This window comes from Lemur catta, chromosome 22 (genome assembly GCF_020740605.2).
Source record: "Lemur catta isolate mLemCat1 chromosome 22, mLemCat1.pri, whole genome shotgun sequence".
Lineage (NCBI taxonomy): Eukaryota > Metazoa > Chordata > Mammalia > Primates > Lemuridae > Lemur > Lemur catta.
The window spans coordinates 31,217,746-31,235,223 of NC_059149.1; the positions used below are offsets into that span (position 1 = coordinate 31,217,746).

The following is a 17,478-nucleotide window of genomic DNA, read 5'->3' on the forward strand; positions in this document are numbered from 1 at the left end:
GTCCTGTCAGCTACCGTTTGCTTGTGCTCTAATCATGGAAGTTTTTCCCTTTCGGTACACATGGGCATATTTATGTCTGGGTTGCTGCGTTTTGATGACGTCAGGGCCCTGTATGTTCTGTTGGAAGTGAAGCCCTGGGGGGACAAGCCCTGGTTCCGGCCCTTTCTCTTTGGACATTGCTGCTCTCGATTCAGATCCATTAGCAAAGAGGGAAACTCTATGTTTTGAAAGTTATGGGGACTTGTAAAGTCCTCTTCACCCAGAGGGCGTTCAGGCACACGCTGACCGGGTCCACATGGGCCGCCTCCCGCCTGCCGGGCCACCTGGTCAGAACTGGATCCTCAAAGCCCAAACCCGACACGGAAACCCTCCTCCATGCCAGGTCTTCTGCACGGAAGGTGACTGCTCTGTCTGGGCCGAGGCCTCCCAGACCAGGGCCCTCCTGGCTGGGCGTTCTCTCTGCAAGGCCACGTCTGTGAGACCCCAATGCTCACGTTGCGAAATGTGCATCGTCTGCATGTGTTATTACAAAGTATCGTCCTGAATTTTAGGCAAACAGCAGACTATTAAAGTAATTTGATTCATCATGTTATTACATTTTAAAGATTTGCTTTCACGCATATGGTTTGGATCAACATTACATAGAAGCTACTACTATTTATTTAGCATCCAGAAGACATTGTTAACCTGAGGATAATTATCAGATGCAATTTGCAGCCTCAGCTTTGAATCCAGAATAAAACTCAAATTCTCTCTAAAATACTTAGTATTTCAGTATAACCCAGTGCAGCTGTGTGGATTAGAAAACTCGGAGGACTGGGCTATTTTTGGTACCTATTTCTACCCCACCAGTTCCTCGGAATGTAGGAGCCAAGAGTAGCTGAGAGAATTTTGACAAATTGTGATTAGCATGTCTGAAAGGTATGTTTTGGATGGTAGATTTTCAAAAGTCACATTATAAATAGGCTTCTGGTTCCCACACGTGGCTTTTCCGGTGGCTTTTGTGTGCTTGGTGTGAGGAGCTGGACTGGCCTTTGCTGAGGTCTGGAGCTGGTTGTGGGGCGGTTGCTCTTGGGGCATCCACGGTGCCTTGCCGTGGACCAGGCCTCGTGCCCACGGGGCTGGGGCTTCCCGGGAGCGGAAGAGAACGTGCCGAGGGTTTCATAGTTGTTCATAGGAAGCTGCAGTGATGTTTGCTCCTTGACTTTGCGCTGATCCAGGCAGGCCAGGCTGCCGCCCCAGTTTCTGCCCTCCCGTCCTGGTTTCTGGGGCATCCTCACCTCCGACAAGGCTTTGAGGAAGCCTTGAGGTTGAAACTCCAGTTTCACCTGAGTGATGTCAGGTGTTAAGGAAAAGGTGGTTCCGTGACACTCAGTGAAGCACGTGGGGCAGGCTTTACTCAGGCCTGTAGCACAGGTGCAGGACCACAGCCAGGGGAGGGACCGGGCTAGACTCCGAAGGCGGCTCGAGCAGGTGCGGGCTGAGGAGCAGGTGGGGTCAGGGGTGGGAGTCTCTAAGGAGACGCGGGGTCTGGCTGAACTCCTGAAGATTCTTGCTCAGGACGGGCCGGGTGGGCCCCTGGGTGTGGAGGGGCCCAGCCAGGTCTTGAGGGCAAGCAGTACCGGGCTGGGGTTCTGGCCAAACCCTCTCCGTTCTTGCTAAAGCTGGATTTTGCAAGGACATGCACAGAGGAGCCTGGGGGAGGTTCAGGACGTGGCAAAAGCTCAGCCAAGCAGCATCCTTCCACCCAGAGGTAAGTGCAGCTCAGTTTCTCAGAAATGTTTCTGATTTGGCAAGAAACCGAGCAACAAGAAGGGAAACATCATTGTAAAGAACCGGGTTTGTCAGAACAGACAGGATCAGCAATCACAAAACAGATGCACCTGCGGCTTCTGCCGTACTGTGAAAGTTCACTTTGTCTAAATGGAGAAATGTGGCTTCACAATTATATTCACGTTTTCCTCCTCCACGTCATTGTCCTTGCATTCTTTCTAAAACCAGTCTCCTAGAAAACTTTTCTGCACCTCACATGTGAAAATTATTCTTAAACATCTTTTTTCTTAGTTGCCAAATACAGTAACCCATTGTGGTACGTCCACTACAATTACAGGCATGTGTTTTTGTTTTTGTTTTTTTGAGACAGAGTCTCGCTCTGTTGCCCAGGCTGGAGTGCCGTGGCGTCAGCCTAGCTCACAGCAACCTCAAACTCCTGGGCTTAAGCGATCCTTCTGCCTCAGCCTCCCCAGTAGCTGGGACTATAGGCATGCGCCACCATGCCCGGCTAATTTTTTCTTTCTATATATATTTTTAGCTGTCCAGATCATTTCTTTCTATTTTTAGTAGAGACAGGGTCTTGCTTTTGCTCAGACTGGTCTCGAACTCCTGAAGAGTGCTGGGATTACAGGCGTGAGCCACTGCGCCCGGCCTTACAGGCAGGTGTTTTAAGTAGAACGTCACTTTTCTCTGTGAGCTCAGTAGGGTATTTGTCACAATGCTTTATTGTCTAGAAGCATTAGAAGCTTCGAGATCTAATGGGCAGCGCTCCGGGGGCTCTGCACTTGGGGACTTGAGGCAGGGGAAGTGGGGAGCTGAGGCCGATCTGCTTCTGGGCCCCAGGAGTCTGTGGGAGGGGCTCGGTGGCTTGTGAGACATGGGGTGCAGTCTGGGCGCTGTTGCTCACTATCGTGATTTGTATCCACGTGGTGTATGTTGGTGGCGTGTTCCTCTGTGCTGCTGGCAGCACTCCCTGCGTGTGATTGTGCACTCACCTGCTGACAGTTCATGTGTAGAGTCCTTTGGATTTCCTGTGTTTTCTCCGTCTGTGGTCAACGTCACTTTTATTTCTGCCTTTCCAATTCTCGCACATTTTAATCTCTGTCTCACATCTTGTGCTTCCCGGACCCCCGGGCACAGGTGACCACAGGTGGCCACTGCGGGCGTCGCTGTTCCTTCCCGAACGTCAGAGGAAGGTTTCCGCATTTCGCCGCCATGTGTGACGGCAGCTGTGGATTTTTGTAGAATCCTGCATGGGTTGGATTCTCCTTTCGTTGTCTGGTCTGATCTTACCTTGTATCTTTCCATACACTGCTGCCAGAATCGATCAAACGCTTTGTATCCCTGGAATGTGTTAGTATTTTATCTGGGCTTTCTGTAGCACAGTCTGTGAGAGCGGTCGGCCTGCGCCTCTCCTTTCTTGCGACCTCCTGGTCAGGTTTTGGGGTGAAGAAGATGCAGGCCTCGCAGAACGGGGACTGTCACCCCCTTTTCTATGCTCTGGAGGTGTTTGTGTGGGGGGCGTTGGACTTTCCTCAGATGTTTAGTCAGTCACAGGTGAATCCATCTAGGCCTGAAGTTCTTTTGTGAGGTCATTTTTAACTAAAGATTCAATTTTTAAAATAGGTATAGGACTATTAAACTTTCTGTTTTGGCCGGGCACGGTGGCTCACACCTGTAATGCTAGCATCTGGGAGGCCGAGGCGGGAGGACCACTTGAGGTCAGGAGGTTGAGACCAGCCTGAGCAAGAGTGAGACCCCATCTCTACCAAAAAAAAAAAAAAATACAAAAATTAGCCGGGTGTGATGGTGGTGCCTATAGTCCCAGCTACTCAGGAGGCTGAGACGGGAGGATCTCTCTACCCCAAGAGTTGGAGGCTGCAGTGAGCTAGATTGTGCCACTGCACTCTAGCCTGGGCCACAGAGCAAGACTCTGTCTCATTTTTTAAAAAAAAAAAAAAAAAAAAGGTTTTCTGTTTCTTCATACGGCTGTTGGGTAAATTGTACTTTCCTCAGAAGTCTCCATTTCATACAGGTCACCTAATTTATTTGCATACAGTTGTTTGCAGTACACTTTTATCAGCTTTTTTTTTTTAAAGGAAGGAAAGTCTTGCTCTCTCACCGTGTCTAGAGTGCAGTGGTGTCATCACAGCTCACAGCAACCTCCAGCTCCTGGGCTCACACAATCCTCCTGCCTCAGCCTCCTGAGTAGCTGGGACTACAGGCATGCACCACCATGTCCAGCTAATTTTTCTATTTTTTCAGTAGAGACGGGGTCTCTTTCTTGCTCCAGCTGATCTCAAACTCCTGGCCTCAAGTGATCCTCCCCCTCGGCCTCCCAGAGTGCTGGCATTGCAGGCCTGAGCCACCGCGCCCGGCCTTCTATCAGCTTCTACCATCAGCAGGACCCATGGCAGCATGTTTTGTGTCCCTGCTGGTAGTTCTCTTTGCCTCCTCCCTTCGCAAACAGTCTTATTTGTCCAGTTTCTTTCTTCAAAGTCTTGCTGCTTGTTGGTCCCTCTCTACTGTCCTGTTTTCTCTTCGTTTCCTACTCTGACATTTCTGGTCCTTTCCGTCTACTTTCACGTGGTAAGTTTGCTGTTGTTTTTCTGGTTCCTTGAGGTAAAAGCCCACGTCACTGATTTTTAGTCTGTCTTCTTTTGTGACATATTTCCTGGTATATTTAGACATAAATTTCTCTTTAAGCAGGATTTAGTGGCATCCCATAAATTTTGAGATATCATAATTTCATCAGGTTTAAAATAAGTTTTTCTTATTATAAGAAGCAGTATCTGCCCAAGGCCCTAAACTTAGAAATCAGAAAAATATGGTGGAGAAAACAAAGCATCCTACTGACCCCACCCGGAGAGAACCTCAGTGAACACCACGGGACACGGACTTCAGTGTCGTCTTTCAGTGCACATCGTTGTCCTTTTCCAGAGTGCACACACCCCTCTGTGAAACCGAGTGATAGGCTCGTTGTTGTTCTGTCCACCTTTCAAAGTAATTACTTTGTCGTCCTGAAAAGTGCCAGACCAGTAGTGCCGTCGTTCCCTGTTCTCCGCAGGGCGGCGTGTGTGCCACCACTCACCGGGGTCACCGGGAGGAGCAGCCCAGAGCGGGAAGGCGCTGATAGCGGCCGGCCCCCTGCATGCTGCTCTCCGTGGACAGTGCCGGGGGTCGCGGTGGGGAGATAGACACCCCGTGGCTTACTTCTCTCCAAGTTAGGGAAGTCAGGCATGTCTTTTAAACAGACACTGATGGGGAGAGATTTAGCTTTTTTTAATTGAACCTGGGAGATTAAAACTAATTCCATAAACAGTGGTCCTTTCTCGGATGTTACTGTTTCACAGGCTGGCTCAGGGGGACGGCTCAGAGACGTCTGTGCTGGGGTCCCTGACAGCGGTCAACACCTGGACGAGACAGAAGAGGCTGTATTCAAAGTCCACCGGTGGTTGAGGAGAGAGAGGAAATACTCCCATTGTGGGCTGGACGGCACCCTCCTGTCATGACTCTATGAGTCGTGTGGGCCACACGCCAGGTGGAAGCCGCAGGTTCGCAGTCGGGGCTGCCATGTGTATCCGGAGAGCACTGAGAACTCGGTTCAGAAAGCAGCAGGGACCTGTGTAGACACTGACACAAGCTGGGGGCCGTCCGTATCGGGGAAAAGATGAGGTTCAACACTGGGAAAAACACTTCATGCATTTGCGGGTGCAAAGCAGGATGTGACTCCAGGCATGTCTGTGGGGTCTCGGGGCGCACGTGGACCTGCAGCACCTGGCTCTGACCTGCAGGCCTCTGCCCGCGCAGCGTGGACATGGCCTCTGGGGGCCGCGCCCTCGGGTTGCTGCGGAAACTGATCTGAAATGTGGAAGCTGCTTGGGAGCAGCATGAGAGAAGACGAAGGACCCATCTTCTGTCTGCGTTCGGGGGGCAAAGTGAAAGCCTGAATAGAGGTTACAGGAAAACAGGTTTTATTCGGTGTGATAACATCTTGCCTTTATACAGCGTTCCATAGATTTCATGTACATTATTTAATCTTGATTTCTCACAATCCGTGATAGGGGTGTTTGCAGCTCAGAAAAATAGAACGAGAACTTCCTAGAAATGAGAATCGTCCGAAAACCAGGCCCCGACACGGGCCAGTGGCGAGCTTTGCTGCTCCAGCCCTGCTCAGGCAGTGCCCAGAGAGCCCGGGCCAGTGGTGGTGCAGAGGGTGCGGCACGGCTGTGGTGTGGACCGGAGCAGGGTGTCAGGGTCCCGTGCCCTCGAGTGCTGTGCTCTGTCTCCGGCCGACCCTGCCCGATGCCAGTTGTTCGCTGGAGACCTTGGCGTGCGGGTGATGTGGCCCTTGCCAGCCTCCTTGCTGCTGAGGGTGCGGCTTTGCCGCGGGCCGTGCATAGCGCGACCTACCCTCTCTCCCGCCACGTGCTGCTGCTCCCGGCTCCTAAGGATCTGTCCTCGGCGACACCACCGTGGTGGTCTGGGATCGGCCATGGTTACACTTGGGGCTTTTCTGCCCGAGAGCCGTTGTCGCCGTCCCCCAGCACAGCATCCACCTGCTTTGCTGAAGCAGCCACTTCTCTCACCCTGGAGCCCAGGCTTCATCCGCCCAGCATGGCCTTTTGCTGAGTCGGGTGTGCAGGCCGTCGTCAGAAGGGACTTAAACCGTAAAAACGTAAGAAATACGGTTTTCTTTCCCAGATCCTGGGAATGAAGTTTTACCTCCCGTAAAACTGCAACAACCCTTGCAGCTTTAAAAACACACCGCATCCCATCATCGTAACATGGTGAGTGTGTGTGTAGCTGCGCGTGTGCTTTTGGAAAAGAAAGTAGGTGCTAATTTATATTGTGGCTGGTCCCAGGATCTGAGATGGTGTAACCACTGGACTTAAAGCTGAGACTCACTGAAGTTAGTAGTTTAAATTCTTATTCTACTAAAACTACAAGATTCTGATGGAAATTTTACTTATCCTAACATGTCTGTTATGGTTCTGTTGCACTGAAAATCGTTGTATTTGAATTTTTTTTTAGCAGATCAGGATCTTCACAATCAACCAAAGAGAAGAAGAGTCAGAAGGCGTAAGTCAAAGAGAAACCCCAGCAGTGTTTGTGGGGAACGGTCAGAATTAGAGAAACCGCAGAGTCTTTCACAGGGAAAATCACAGCCGCCACATGCAGATGGCCCCACGGTGAGCAAAAATAAAAAAAGGAAACTCAAAAAGAAGCAGCAGATTAGGAGGAAGAAGGCAGCCGGCTTGGCAGCGAAGGCCTCCAGCATCAGCTTCACGTACCAGCCCGCGGGCAGCGGCAGCGACCTGGAGGCCGGCCAGGCCGACGGGGAGGTTACAGGCGCCCGGGAGGGAGGAGCCACAGACGCCAGCGAGGAAGACGTTGGAATTACCAGTGAAAAGACAGACAGCATCCTGAGATTTTTGAAGTCAACACAAGAAATTTATTTTTACGATGGTACGTTTTTTACTGTTTTTCTTTTGCGTTGCAGCATCCACTTAAAAATTTGCAGAGAAACACATATAGTAAAATATGTAAAGGTGTAAAACATAAAACACATTAAGATATTCAAAGTAAATAATAGATTTAAGGCAAAAATCAGAATATTTAAATCCTTTCCCCCATGGCCTGGCCCGGCACCGTGTGTACGGTGTGTTGGGAGAAACAACAGCCACCACAGCGGAGCTGCGGCCCCACCTGTGGGCTGGGCTCCTGCTCTGTGGTCCCCTGGGGTCAGGTCTGGGCTGTGCTGGTGTCCTCGGCTGCGCTTCCAGGTCAAAGGTAAGTGGACTGGCGGTTTGGGAGAGCTCACGTTCGCTCTCATGGGTGATGGAGAAGCCCAGTCTCCCTGCAGGACATCCTCTCCCACACGTAACTGATGCGAGGTTTTCAGAAACATTCTGAGCAGTGGTTTGCACTGACACACGCGTGAAAGGTACAAGTGGATCTGATCTCACGGGTGACAGTGCATTTGTGTCCCACGTCGTGGACGACTGACCAGGGCTTAGAGGGAAGTGAGTGCCGACCCGGCCAGCATGGTTACCGAGAGCAAACGCCCTCAACATGAGCCGCGTCCTGCTGCAAAGGCGCCGTTAGATTCGGGGGAACGTGGCAGGGTAGTAGGTGCCAGTTGCAGCAGGGCATTTGGCAGCGTCCTCCTGAACACGACTGAGAAACACTGGCTAGGCAGGCGTTGTAATCTGGGAAGTAACCAACCCACTTAAACAATGATACAAAAATACCACTCATGGGGGTTAGTTTTAACCAAGAAGACGGTTATAGGTGACTTTGACCCTTTCCCCTTTAGCATGCTCACCAGCAGTTTGTGTTAACAGAAATAAAATATAACGTAAAAACCCGAAAGCCACAGGGGCAGCCCCGCTAACCCATGCAAAACTGAGCGGGAAGATCTCAGGGGATTTCTGTTCTGTGAGCAACAGCTTGCGGCACAGTCATGCCAAGAATAGCCAGAGCCTTTGTCAGCCTCGTGGGTGGGGGAGGCAGAGAACGCAGGGCCCGGGGCTGGTGAGAATGGGGCTCGAGGGGTGGGATGTGCCCTGCACTGGGTCTCCCTGGATGCCTTGGCCAGAGCCTGAGGCTGTGGGATGGGGGGCGAGGAGCACAGCACAGGGTCTCTGAACAACACAGCGCCTCTCGGCCCCTCGAAGTGCTGAGCAGAAAGCCCAGGGTCCCCATCCTTCGCCAGACGTGCACCCATGCCCATCTGCCTGGCAGAGCCCTCTCCCAAGGAAAATGCCATCATCCAAGACCCCCCCAACTTTTTATACGTATTAGTAAAAATTTAGCAGCCGTGCCAGAAATAGGACCATAGGTCCAAAGGCCACGAGGCAGCAGAGCCTCGGGGGTGGGAGGTGTTGCTGCTACCAGGCGAGCCTAAAATAGCGACAAAATGGAGGGGAAGATGGAAAATTGCAGAATTTCACCAGATAAGTTGAGTCTATTAAGGTAATTTGGTTGAAATTCTAGTCCTGAGAAAAATGCTCACTGAAGTTGAGGCTGAGATGAGTGAGCAGCAGATTAGGTTTAGCCCGAGAAAGAATTAGTGCCTGGGAAGACAGGACAAAGGAAGTCCCAGAGCGAGAGGTGTGAGAGAGGCCAGGAGCACAGGAGTGGAGCCTGCGCGGACCCTGCGAGCAGGCGCGCTCCGTGCTCACCTCCCTCTGCCTCGCCCCCGACCCCAGGGCCGGGAGAGTGGGGTCCCCGATGCAGAGCCGGCCAGCCCCAAGCAGGTTGAGCACAGCACAGTCAAACTGCTGAAAACCAGGGGTGAAAAAGGCACCAGAGGAAAAAAGACGCGTTGTCCTCACAGAAGCAGCAAAAGCCGGGACTGTGTTTTCATGGTTTTTCTTGATGTATCCTAGACAGCCGGCGCCCTGCTCTGTATTGTAAAGACGCTGGCGCAAACACGGAGTTGGCCTCGTCTGCTTTTCCCGCCGCGGCTCAGGCGCTGCGTTGCGTCTCGCACCAGGGTCAGCTGCGTTGGCAGAGGTCGGGTCTCCACGCTGCTCAGACAGCTGGTTCTGCCTCCGTTTCCATCTAAGTTCTGTCCCTACTACCTCTCCCAGCAGCTCTTTCTGTGCAGACATCTCATTCTACGGGGAAATATGTTTGAGGGTTTCCTTGAGAGATGAAAGGTTATCTTTAGGTTGTAAAAACACAAGACTATATTTCTAAGCGATACTGACTTTATTTAGGTGTTTCCAAAGACCCGGATTCAGCTGTGTGTGTGGAAACCTCGGAGGAGCTTCTCAGTCAGCTTGAGAGCCGCCGCCTGCCGCCCTCGGACGTGTTCATCCTGGACCACATGAAGACGCTGCTGCTCCTACAGGACACAGAGAGGCTGAGGAGCGCCCTGGACGCGTTCCCGGCGCACTGCACGCTGCCTCCCGGTAAGTGCTGTACGATTATTCATTGCCTTCATCAGACACTCGTCCAGGTTTGCCCCTGAAACACACCCAGCAAAGCGGCAGTGAGTGGGAAAATATAAGGGCGTACATATGGCCTGGGAGAATAGAGCCCTGCAGAGAAATAGGTTTCTTTTATCTCTGCTCAGTATAAAAATATTTCATATAATATATGCAGAAATGCATGTGCAATCTAATTTTCCAGACTTGTGAGCTACCAACTCTTAGAGCCAAATTCTCCCAAGTTTAAATAGAAGTGGAAGAACTCATCTCTCCTCCTCCCGCTGGGTTGGTGGGAGGCACGTTTCTTCTGTCCCCGTTGTCTGGGACCTCACTGAAGCCCTGCGGCTGGAAAGAGCCCTGAGCCAGGACGGTGACTTTCCGGCTGTTGCACCCTCAGCCTTGCCGGCTGCCGTCTGCGCAGAGTGCCGGGGCCGGGCCAGTGTGCTCACGTCCTCCCATGCCATGTGCAGGGCTGCGGGTCACGGTGAGACCTGCAGACTGGAAAGCCAGGCTTTCCCTGAGGCCACGTCACCTGCACGCCTGAGCCAGCGTGGGTGCCGGGCCAAACAGTGTGAGGCATGTGCGGTTTCCACTCTCGGAACCTCGGCTGCTGGGCAGCCCAGAGAGGCACACTGTAGAGGCTGACGGCCGCTCGAGTTCCATGACCACAGAGCAGTTCCCGTGTAGCCACAGTGCCATGAGCAGGCAGCCGCAGGGCCGGGCCGTGGGGACCTGCCCCACAGGTGCACTGCTCAGGGGAGAGGCAGGTGGGGACTCTGCCCTGGTGCTTACGCCCTGACCTAGGAGCCAGACATGCAGCAGGAAGGTGTGAAATGTGTGAGGATCTCGCAGAGATGGGGCTCCAGGGGCAGCACGGAATGAGGGGTGTTCTTGCTGCCGAGGGGACAGGAAGAGCCGGGGAGGCTGGAGCCCGGGGAGCTGGCCTGGAGCGGCAGCGGTGGGGCAGCAGTGGGGCCCCGGTGGGCGCAGGCTTCTGTGCAGGGAGAAGTGGGAGGCTGCTCTGGGCTGCTGTGCTGACCCTGTTCCAGTGGCCTGCAGCTGCAGGGGTGGCCAAGGTCCCCAGGGAGCACGGGGGGACAGCTGTAGGGTTTGCTGATTGCCAGGTGGGACGTGGGAGCCACGGGGAGAACCAAGTTGCCAAGCAGGGAAGGGACAGTCAGAAGGGGGTTTGGGGTGAGGCCCCCAGAGCTAAGGCTGGGCTGGGCTTAGCCAGGCGCTGGGCAGTCAGGCAGGTGAGGCTCGAGGTGGCCGGCGGGCACCTGGGCAGAGCCACCTGGGCTGGGGCACAGGCGGCAGAGAGGTCAGGAGGGGCCGGACGGAGGCAGTGGGCGAGTTGTCCTCTCAGAATGAGGCAAGTGCCTGGAGAAGGGTGGGTGTGGCCGCAGAGACCTCGGGGTGCAGCCCCAGGTTTTGGGTGGTCGTCGGCCTGTTACAGTAAGAATTTAGCAAACCTAGATTCCCATGACAAAGTCTTCTCCCAAACTGCAGAAAGCCAATTTTGTCAAGTCAAACTAGTACGAGATTTTTGTGAGAGATGAAAGTAAGCCATTTGAAATTTTGGATTTTAAATTATTAAAATTTTTCGTCTGTTTGCGGCACTGGAGCCTGTTCCTGTGCAGTGTCTGAGACGCATCAGGCGGATCCCGACAGCTGCTGGGGACGTAGCAGGATCCCCGACATCGACGTCACCGCACAAGCGTTGTCCGCAGGGACACTTACTGTGAGCAGTTGATAGATCTAAAGCTCACGAACCCGTGTTCTGTAAGAGCGGATTCCCTCCGAGTGCATGTAGGTCGTGCACTTAAAGTTCTTCTATGTCAAGGAGAAATAAAATTTTGTGAAATAAAATTGTATGAACAGTGAAGCTTTGTTTTCAAATACTGTATTTGCCTGATGCAGATTTGGCCTGTGTAACTTTGTGAAATCAAGTTTTCTCTTTCAAAGTTTAATGAGCAGCTGTTCCCCTCATCTCTGTGGGATCTGTGTGGGCATCTCACAGCAGGTAGAGAGCGGCTCCTACCTGTTGTGTCTCCTCCCTGGCTCAGCGGTCACCTCTCCTGGGTGGTGGATGCTCCACTCGGGGAGGACGAGGACGGCTTGCACAGAGGTGCTCCTGCAGCCTTAGGACATGGCCTTGCACCGTGAACCTGCCTGGCCTCACAGCTACGTGTCCCCTTTTGTCCTGTGCACGTTACCATCCGTGTCAGCTCCCGTTCACTGAATTTTTATCAATCCCCAGGCACTGAGGTGTGTGGGGATCCCACGTTTCGTCCTCGGTGTGGGGTTAAGTTGTTGTCCTGACTGTTGAGCTACTTGCTGTGGGTGGGGTCACGCCTGCCTGGGAGAATCATGGACATGAGTTTATGGGGGGCTAGGCCCCTCTCTGGCAGCATCCCGACCTCTGCGTGCAGCCTGGGCAGCAGCTCCGATGCCCAGGGGTCCCGGCCCGGCCGGCCGTGGTCGCAGCATCTACATGCTGCTCCCTCCGGGGCTCGGTGCCTGCTCTCTGCGGTGAGCGCCAGGGGCGGCTGGTGCCGGGGGTGGCGTTGGAGCGGAGCCCTGACACGGGCAAAGCCACGTGTGAGGAGTGTGCTCACGGCCATGATCCTGCCAGGCCGCCGCAGAGGTTAGCGGTGGTGCCGCGACAGGCGCCCCTGGACACGCGCTTGGCGTCCTGCTCGGGCTCCCTTTTCCATCACTTACCATGGACACAACGTCTGTGTCCTTCGGATCTCATTGGGTATGTGGTTTTCTTCAGATCAGACCTGAAGCCTGTGACACTCAGGTCCGCTGGCACCACGAGCCTCTGGGCTCCTACCTGGTGGGACGCACCCGCCCAGGTGCACCGCGCTCCATGTTTGTCACCCGCGTGGCCCACGCGTGCCGTTCTCCACCATCAACGTCATTTCACACCAAAGTTCCATTTTATGAGATCATTTCAGGGTTTACTTTGCGCCCAAAGGCTAATTATCTACAAAATAATTTATGATTTTCCTTTTGTCTTTGTTTTACTTTGTGTTTTGTTTGTTTTGTTTTTGTTTTTTGTTTTCCAGATCATGCCAGAGTAATCTCAGCTTTCTTTAATTACTGGATCACAAATATCTTTCCTGCGAAAAACAGTGAATAAAATCAGACTATTTCTTTAAGAAGAATAATATTTAACAAGAGAATGTGAGAGACTGTATGAAATGGGCTGAGAGTTGATCCTTATGGACAAAAAAGATTAAATTCTCAATATTTTCTGTGACCCAAATCCTGCGAACTTTGAAGGTGATTCTGCCATATTGTTTAGTCGTGTGCTTGTACACGATGTGTGAGACGTCGTCTGAGGCTTTAGATGAGAAATTGGGGTAAAAATCAAACTTTTCACTTATTTGCAATTACATGTCTTAAATTGCTATGTAAAACTTGATTCTTTTTTCTAACTTTTACAAGAATCAAAAATGGATATTCTATTAAGTTAAATAAACTATATAGTTTGAAGCTCTTATGTATTTTTATAAAGTTTTAAATTACCTTGTGTCTGAAAGTCTCTGTTTTAAGAATGTTTTGTGAGTACAAACTTGTTCCAGTTTAAGTAGTTTGATTGTATTTAATAGCAGAACTTCTTTTTTTCCTTTTCACTAGTTTGAGAATAACATCAATAACCTGTTTTTCCTGTTTCGTCTTTCCTCTCTGTCAGGGAAGCAGCCCTGGTTTTTAGTATTACTGAGTTTAGAAGCATCAGTCGGTGCAGCGTTTTAGGAGGACGTTGTCTCTGTCCATGAAAGTAACAGTTTGTTGCGGTAAGTACACGTAAAAGTCACCATCTCAGCCTTATTCGGATGTGCGAGTCGGTGGCATTGGTGTGTTCACCACGTGGGCCGTGGTCACCTCTGGCTCCTCACGTGTGGGCCTCATGCGCTCCCCTCCGTCTGTGCAGGGACGCTGTGGGCGCTGCTGCCGGGACGGCCCTGCACACGGCTCCGTGGACGTTGTCTGCGTCCGTCGTGGGGGCAGTTCCCACTGGTACAGAAGCCCTTCACGGCACGTCGGTGCTCTTGGAATGGCAGCGTCCCCACGCAGGATCCCAGCGCCAGGCATGAGAGGTGAGGCCTGCCCAGCGGCGCCAGGCTCACCTGAACACCTGAGCAAACTCCCTGCACCTTTGAGGCTCAGTTTCCTAATCTGCAAAACCAGAGTAATGTTAACCATCTTACAGTCACAGGTGGGCTGAGTCAGAGAATTGGCACAAATCGCTTTTCTGGACATACTTGGGTAGTGAGGGTAGTAACAAATGTCTGTAACTTCATACAACTTCTGAAATAGTTATAATAATAACATTTACTTATACAAAAGAAACCTAGGATGGTTAAACATTCCTTCTTATTTGACAGTGACTTTTCATGAAATTCAACATATCAAATAAACCAAATTATTGTTATTATTTATTTATTTATATTTTTTAGGGACAAGGTCTTGCTCTGCTGCCCAGGCTGCAGTACAGTGGCCTCATCACAGCTCACTGCAGCCTGGAACTCCTGGGCTCACGTTACCCTCCTGCCTCCGTCCCGAGTAGCTGGGACTACAGGTGCATGCCACCATGCCTGGCCCCATTTTTTTTTTTTTTTTTTGAGACAGAGTCTCGTTCTGTTGTCCGGGCTAGAGTGCTGTGGCGTCAGCCTAGCTCACAGCAACCTCAAACTCCTGGGCTCAAGCGATCCTCCTGCCTCAGCCTCCCGAGTAGCTGGGACTACAGGCATGTGCCACCATGCCCGGCTAATTTTTTTCTATATATATTTTTAGCTGTCCAGATCATTTCTTTCTGTTTTTTTTTAGTAGAGACGGGGTCTCGCTCTTGTTCAGGTTGGTCTCGAACTCCTGAGCTCAAACGATCAGCCTGCCTGGGCTTCCCAAGTGCTAGGATTACAGGCCTGAGCCACCTCGCCCGGCCTTGGCAATGTAAATTAGCACAGCCATTGTGGAAAACAGTATGGAGAGCTCTCGAAAACTCAAAATAGAACTACCCTAGGGTACAGCAATCCCACTACTGGGAATTTATCCAAACCAAAAGAAAATCAGTATATCAAAAGGATACCTGCACGCCCATGTTTATTGTACCACTATTCACAATAGCAAAGATATGGAATCAACCTAAGTGTCTGTCAACAGACAAATGGGCAAAAATGTGGTGTATATACACCTTGAAATACTGTTTGGCCATAAAAAAAAATGAAATCCTGTCATTTTCAGCAACATGGATGGAACTGGAGGTCATTATGTTAAGTGAAATAAACCAACCACAGAAAAGCAAATACTGCCTGTTCTCACGTGGGAGCTAAAAATGTTGATCTCATGGAGGGACCAGAGGCTGGGAAGGCATGAGGGTGGGGCGTGGTGAGGGGCGGTGGGTTAATGGGTACAAACACACAGGAGAAATTCTAATGTTTGATAACAGAGTAGGGTGACTATAGTCAACAACAGTGTAGTGTGTATTTCAAAATAGCTAAAAGAGAGGACTTGAAATGTTCTCAAAACACAAAAATGATAAATATTGGAGGTGACACTGACTTGATCATTACATATTCTATGCGTGTAACAAAATATCACATGTGTCCCAGAAATATGTACAAATATAATGTATCAGTTAAAAAAACCAAGTTGAGAGATGACTGAAGGTGCAGCTCTCTTCAGATCTAGCCTCTTCCTGATCACATCCAGGAATGAGGAACTGACTAGTTTCAAACAGCTTTGTTTGCTAGAAAGTTCTATATGATTCCCAAAGCCCCACTCTCATTTAAAATTAAATTTGCCGGGTTAAAATCTCACTAAGATGATCCTTACGCATTTTGAATTCAGAGAGGGATGACACACTTGAGCTTTATTAAGTAAAACATCACAGTTTCTGCACCAGTGAATTTCCAGAGGCCAAATTAGCCAATAAGGGCAATTCAGTCTAATATTAATAGCTTCTTCCAACTGAGGGCTCAGTAAGCGAAAGGTTCTTTAACCACGACTTCCCAGATCCAAAAGTGAATTTGTACCTGACACCAGATTGTGTAAAGTGTGCCTCTCATGCATGTTAACAATAGCATGACTTAATTCTATAATGCTTAGACAAGTAAATGAGTGAATTTGTGAACTGAGTCACGTTCCTAGAACTCAGGGACGTTCTCAGAATTCCAGCAATGCTGCAGCTCAACAGCCATTCACCTGCTTCTCTCTCCTGCCACCTCCCTGCCCTCCTGTCTGCATCAGGCGTTTAGGTGGCTGGCCGATACCCTAACCCACTGTGCTCCTCTACAAAAGAGAGCTGAATGTTGCTTAAAACATTCTAGAAGTTTGCCCTTTGACTTAGCAAGCCTGGCCTCCTCCTGGGCTGTCCTGGGTTTGCAGGGGTTTATATTTTAACTAACTTACAAGGACAATTTTGAAAGTACAGAAGAGTGGGTGACCTGGGGTGAGCGTCTTGCATTAGCAGAGGGGGCCTGTGTTATTGGTCCAAGTGTTCTGGGTCGGTTTGTAGTGTCTTTGAGTGGGCTGTGTTTAGATCCTGGCTTTGTTTTGTGACCTCTGTTTTGTGGTTTTTGACTTTTGTCAGTGTTTGTGCTGGCAGTGTTTATTTTGACAGCCGGAGAGCACAATTGCCGTATGTGTTTGCAGTGCACCCCGGGCATCTCGCCTTCTGCAGTCCCCAAGGGTCCCAGCCCGGGAGGCCAGGCCTGTTAGACCTCGTCTGAAAAGGGTGTATTAACACATACATGTTTAACATTCTTAAATACTCCCATGCAGGAGTTCTTAAACTTAGCTTGTACTGGGGGGGTCTTTAGTAGGCTGCTTGTCTCCCCATTCTGTGACATACTGGGAACACACGCGGGGACCGGTGGCGTTGTCGCCATACTCTTGGTTGATATTTAATACAGGCTAACCATAACCCTCTCCGCGTGCCCTGTGCCCTGAGGTCCCTCCGGAATCCTCGGGCAAAGTCACCGTCTCCCCCCCACCCCCCCGCGGCTCCCAGAAAGGAGTCAGAGGTCCTTTTCCTTTAAAAACCTTTGTGGCTAAATTACTCCTAGAAACCCAAAAGATACCTTTCATTTTTTTTTTTAGAGTTGCAAAGTTATAATGCTTAGAAAGTTCTTGCAGAAGCCTACAGTTCTGGATTCTTTTTTAAAATGTGTTTTTAAATCACTCAACCAATGCATAAACATGTATTTGGTGTGAAACTACAAGCAACACGAAGCGTGCAGCTCCTCTGCGGAAGGGAACTGCGGGGCAGGAGGGCGCGCGCCCCGAAACTCCGACGGATGCCAGCAAACGGCCGCCGGCGTCTGCCGTCCCCGCCCCGCGGGTCGCTACAGGTTTGGGGCTCCGTCCTCGGTCACGTCGCCGCCTGCTCCTCTCCGCAATAGGAAACAGTGCGTCCCCCGCGGTGTGTGGGGCGCCCCTTCTGCTCCTGTTACTCCAAGTTCGTGACCGTCCTGAAAAACACCCTCACCCCCGGGCGCAGAGCGGGTGCGCGGGCTCCTGGCTGGGAACTGCAGCCCCGCGCACCTGCCGGCCGAGGGCCTCTCGGGACCTCAGACTCCTCCTCCGATAACCACAGCTTCCCTCCCGGTCCTCTGCCGGTTCGGACACAGCTCCGCTGTCCGGGCGGAGCCCCCGGCAGCCCCAGCGCGGCAGCCCGGTCCCCGCGCCCTGGAGTTCGCACCCCGGGGGGCCCCTCGTCCCTGCCTTCCTCGCCCCGCCCCCAGTCCCCCCGGTC

The 17,478-nt window shown here is 51.4% G+C and overlaps 1 protein-coding gene across 6 annotated transcripts in view; it reads left to right on the forward strand.

Annotated features, from left to right (window-relative positions):
• Window positions 1-14,218, forward strand: part of ERICH1 (glutamate rich 1) — a 28,327-nt gene extending 14,109 nt beyond the window's left edge. The window contains exons 4-8 of one of the 6 annotated variants that reach the window (XR_006730841.1): window positions 6,808-7,242; window positions 9,501-9,695; window positions 12,788-13,084; window positions 13,417-13,519; window positions 13,657-14,218. Coding sequence is in view for 3 of the 6 variants with exons in the window: in XM_045535333.1 (XP_045391289.1) it covers window positions 6,808-7,242; window positions 9,501-9,695; window positions 11,339-11,466 (758 nt within the window). In the remaining 3 variants the exon portion in view is untranslated. Of the gene's footprint in view, window positions 1-6,807; window positions 7,243-9,500; window positions 9,696-11,338; window positions 13,225-13,416; window positions 13,520-13,656 lie in introns of those variants that run through there. The other 5 variants (XR_006730842.1, XR_006730843.1, XM_045535335.1 and 2 more) reach the window with 5 other exon arrangements.
• Window positions 14,219-17,478: the final 3,260 nt, after the last annotated feature.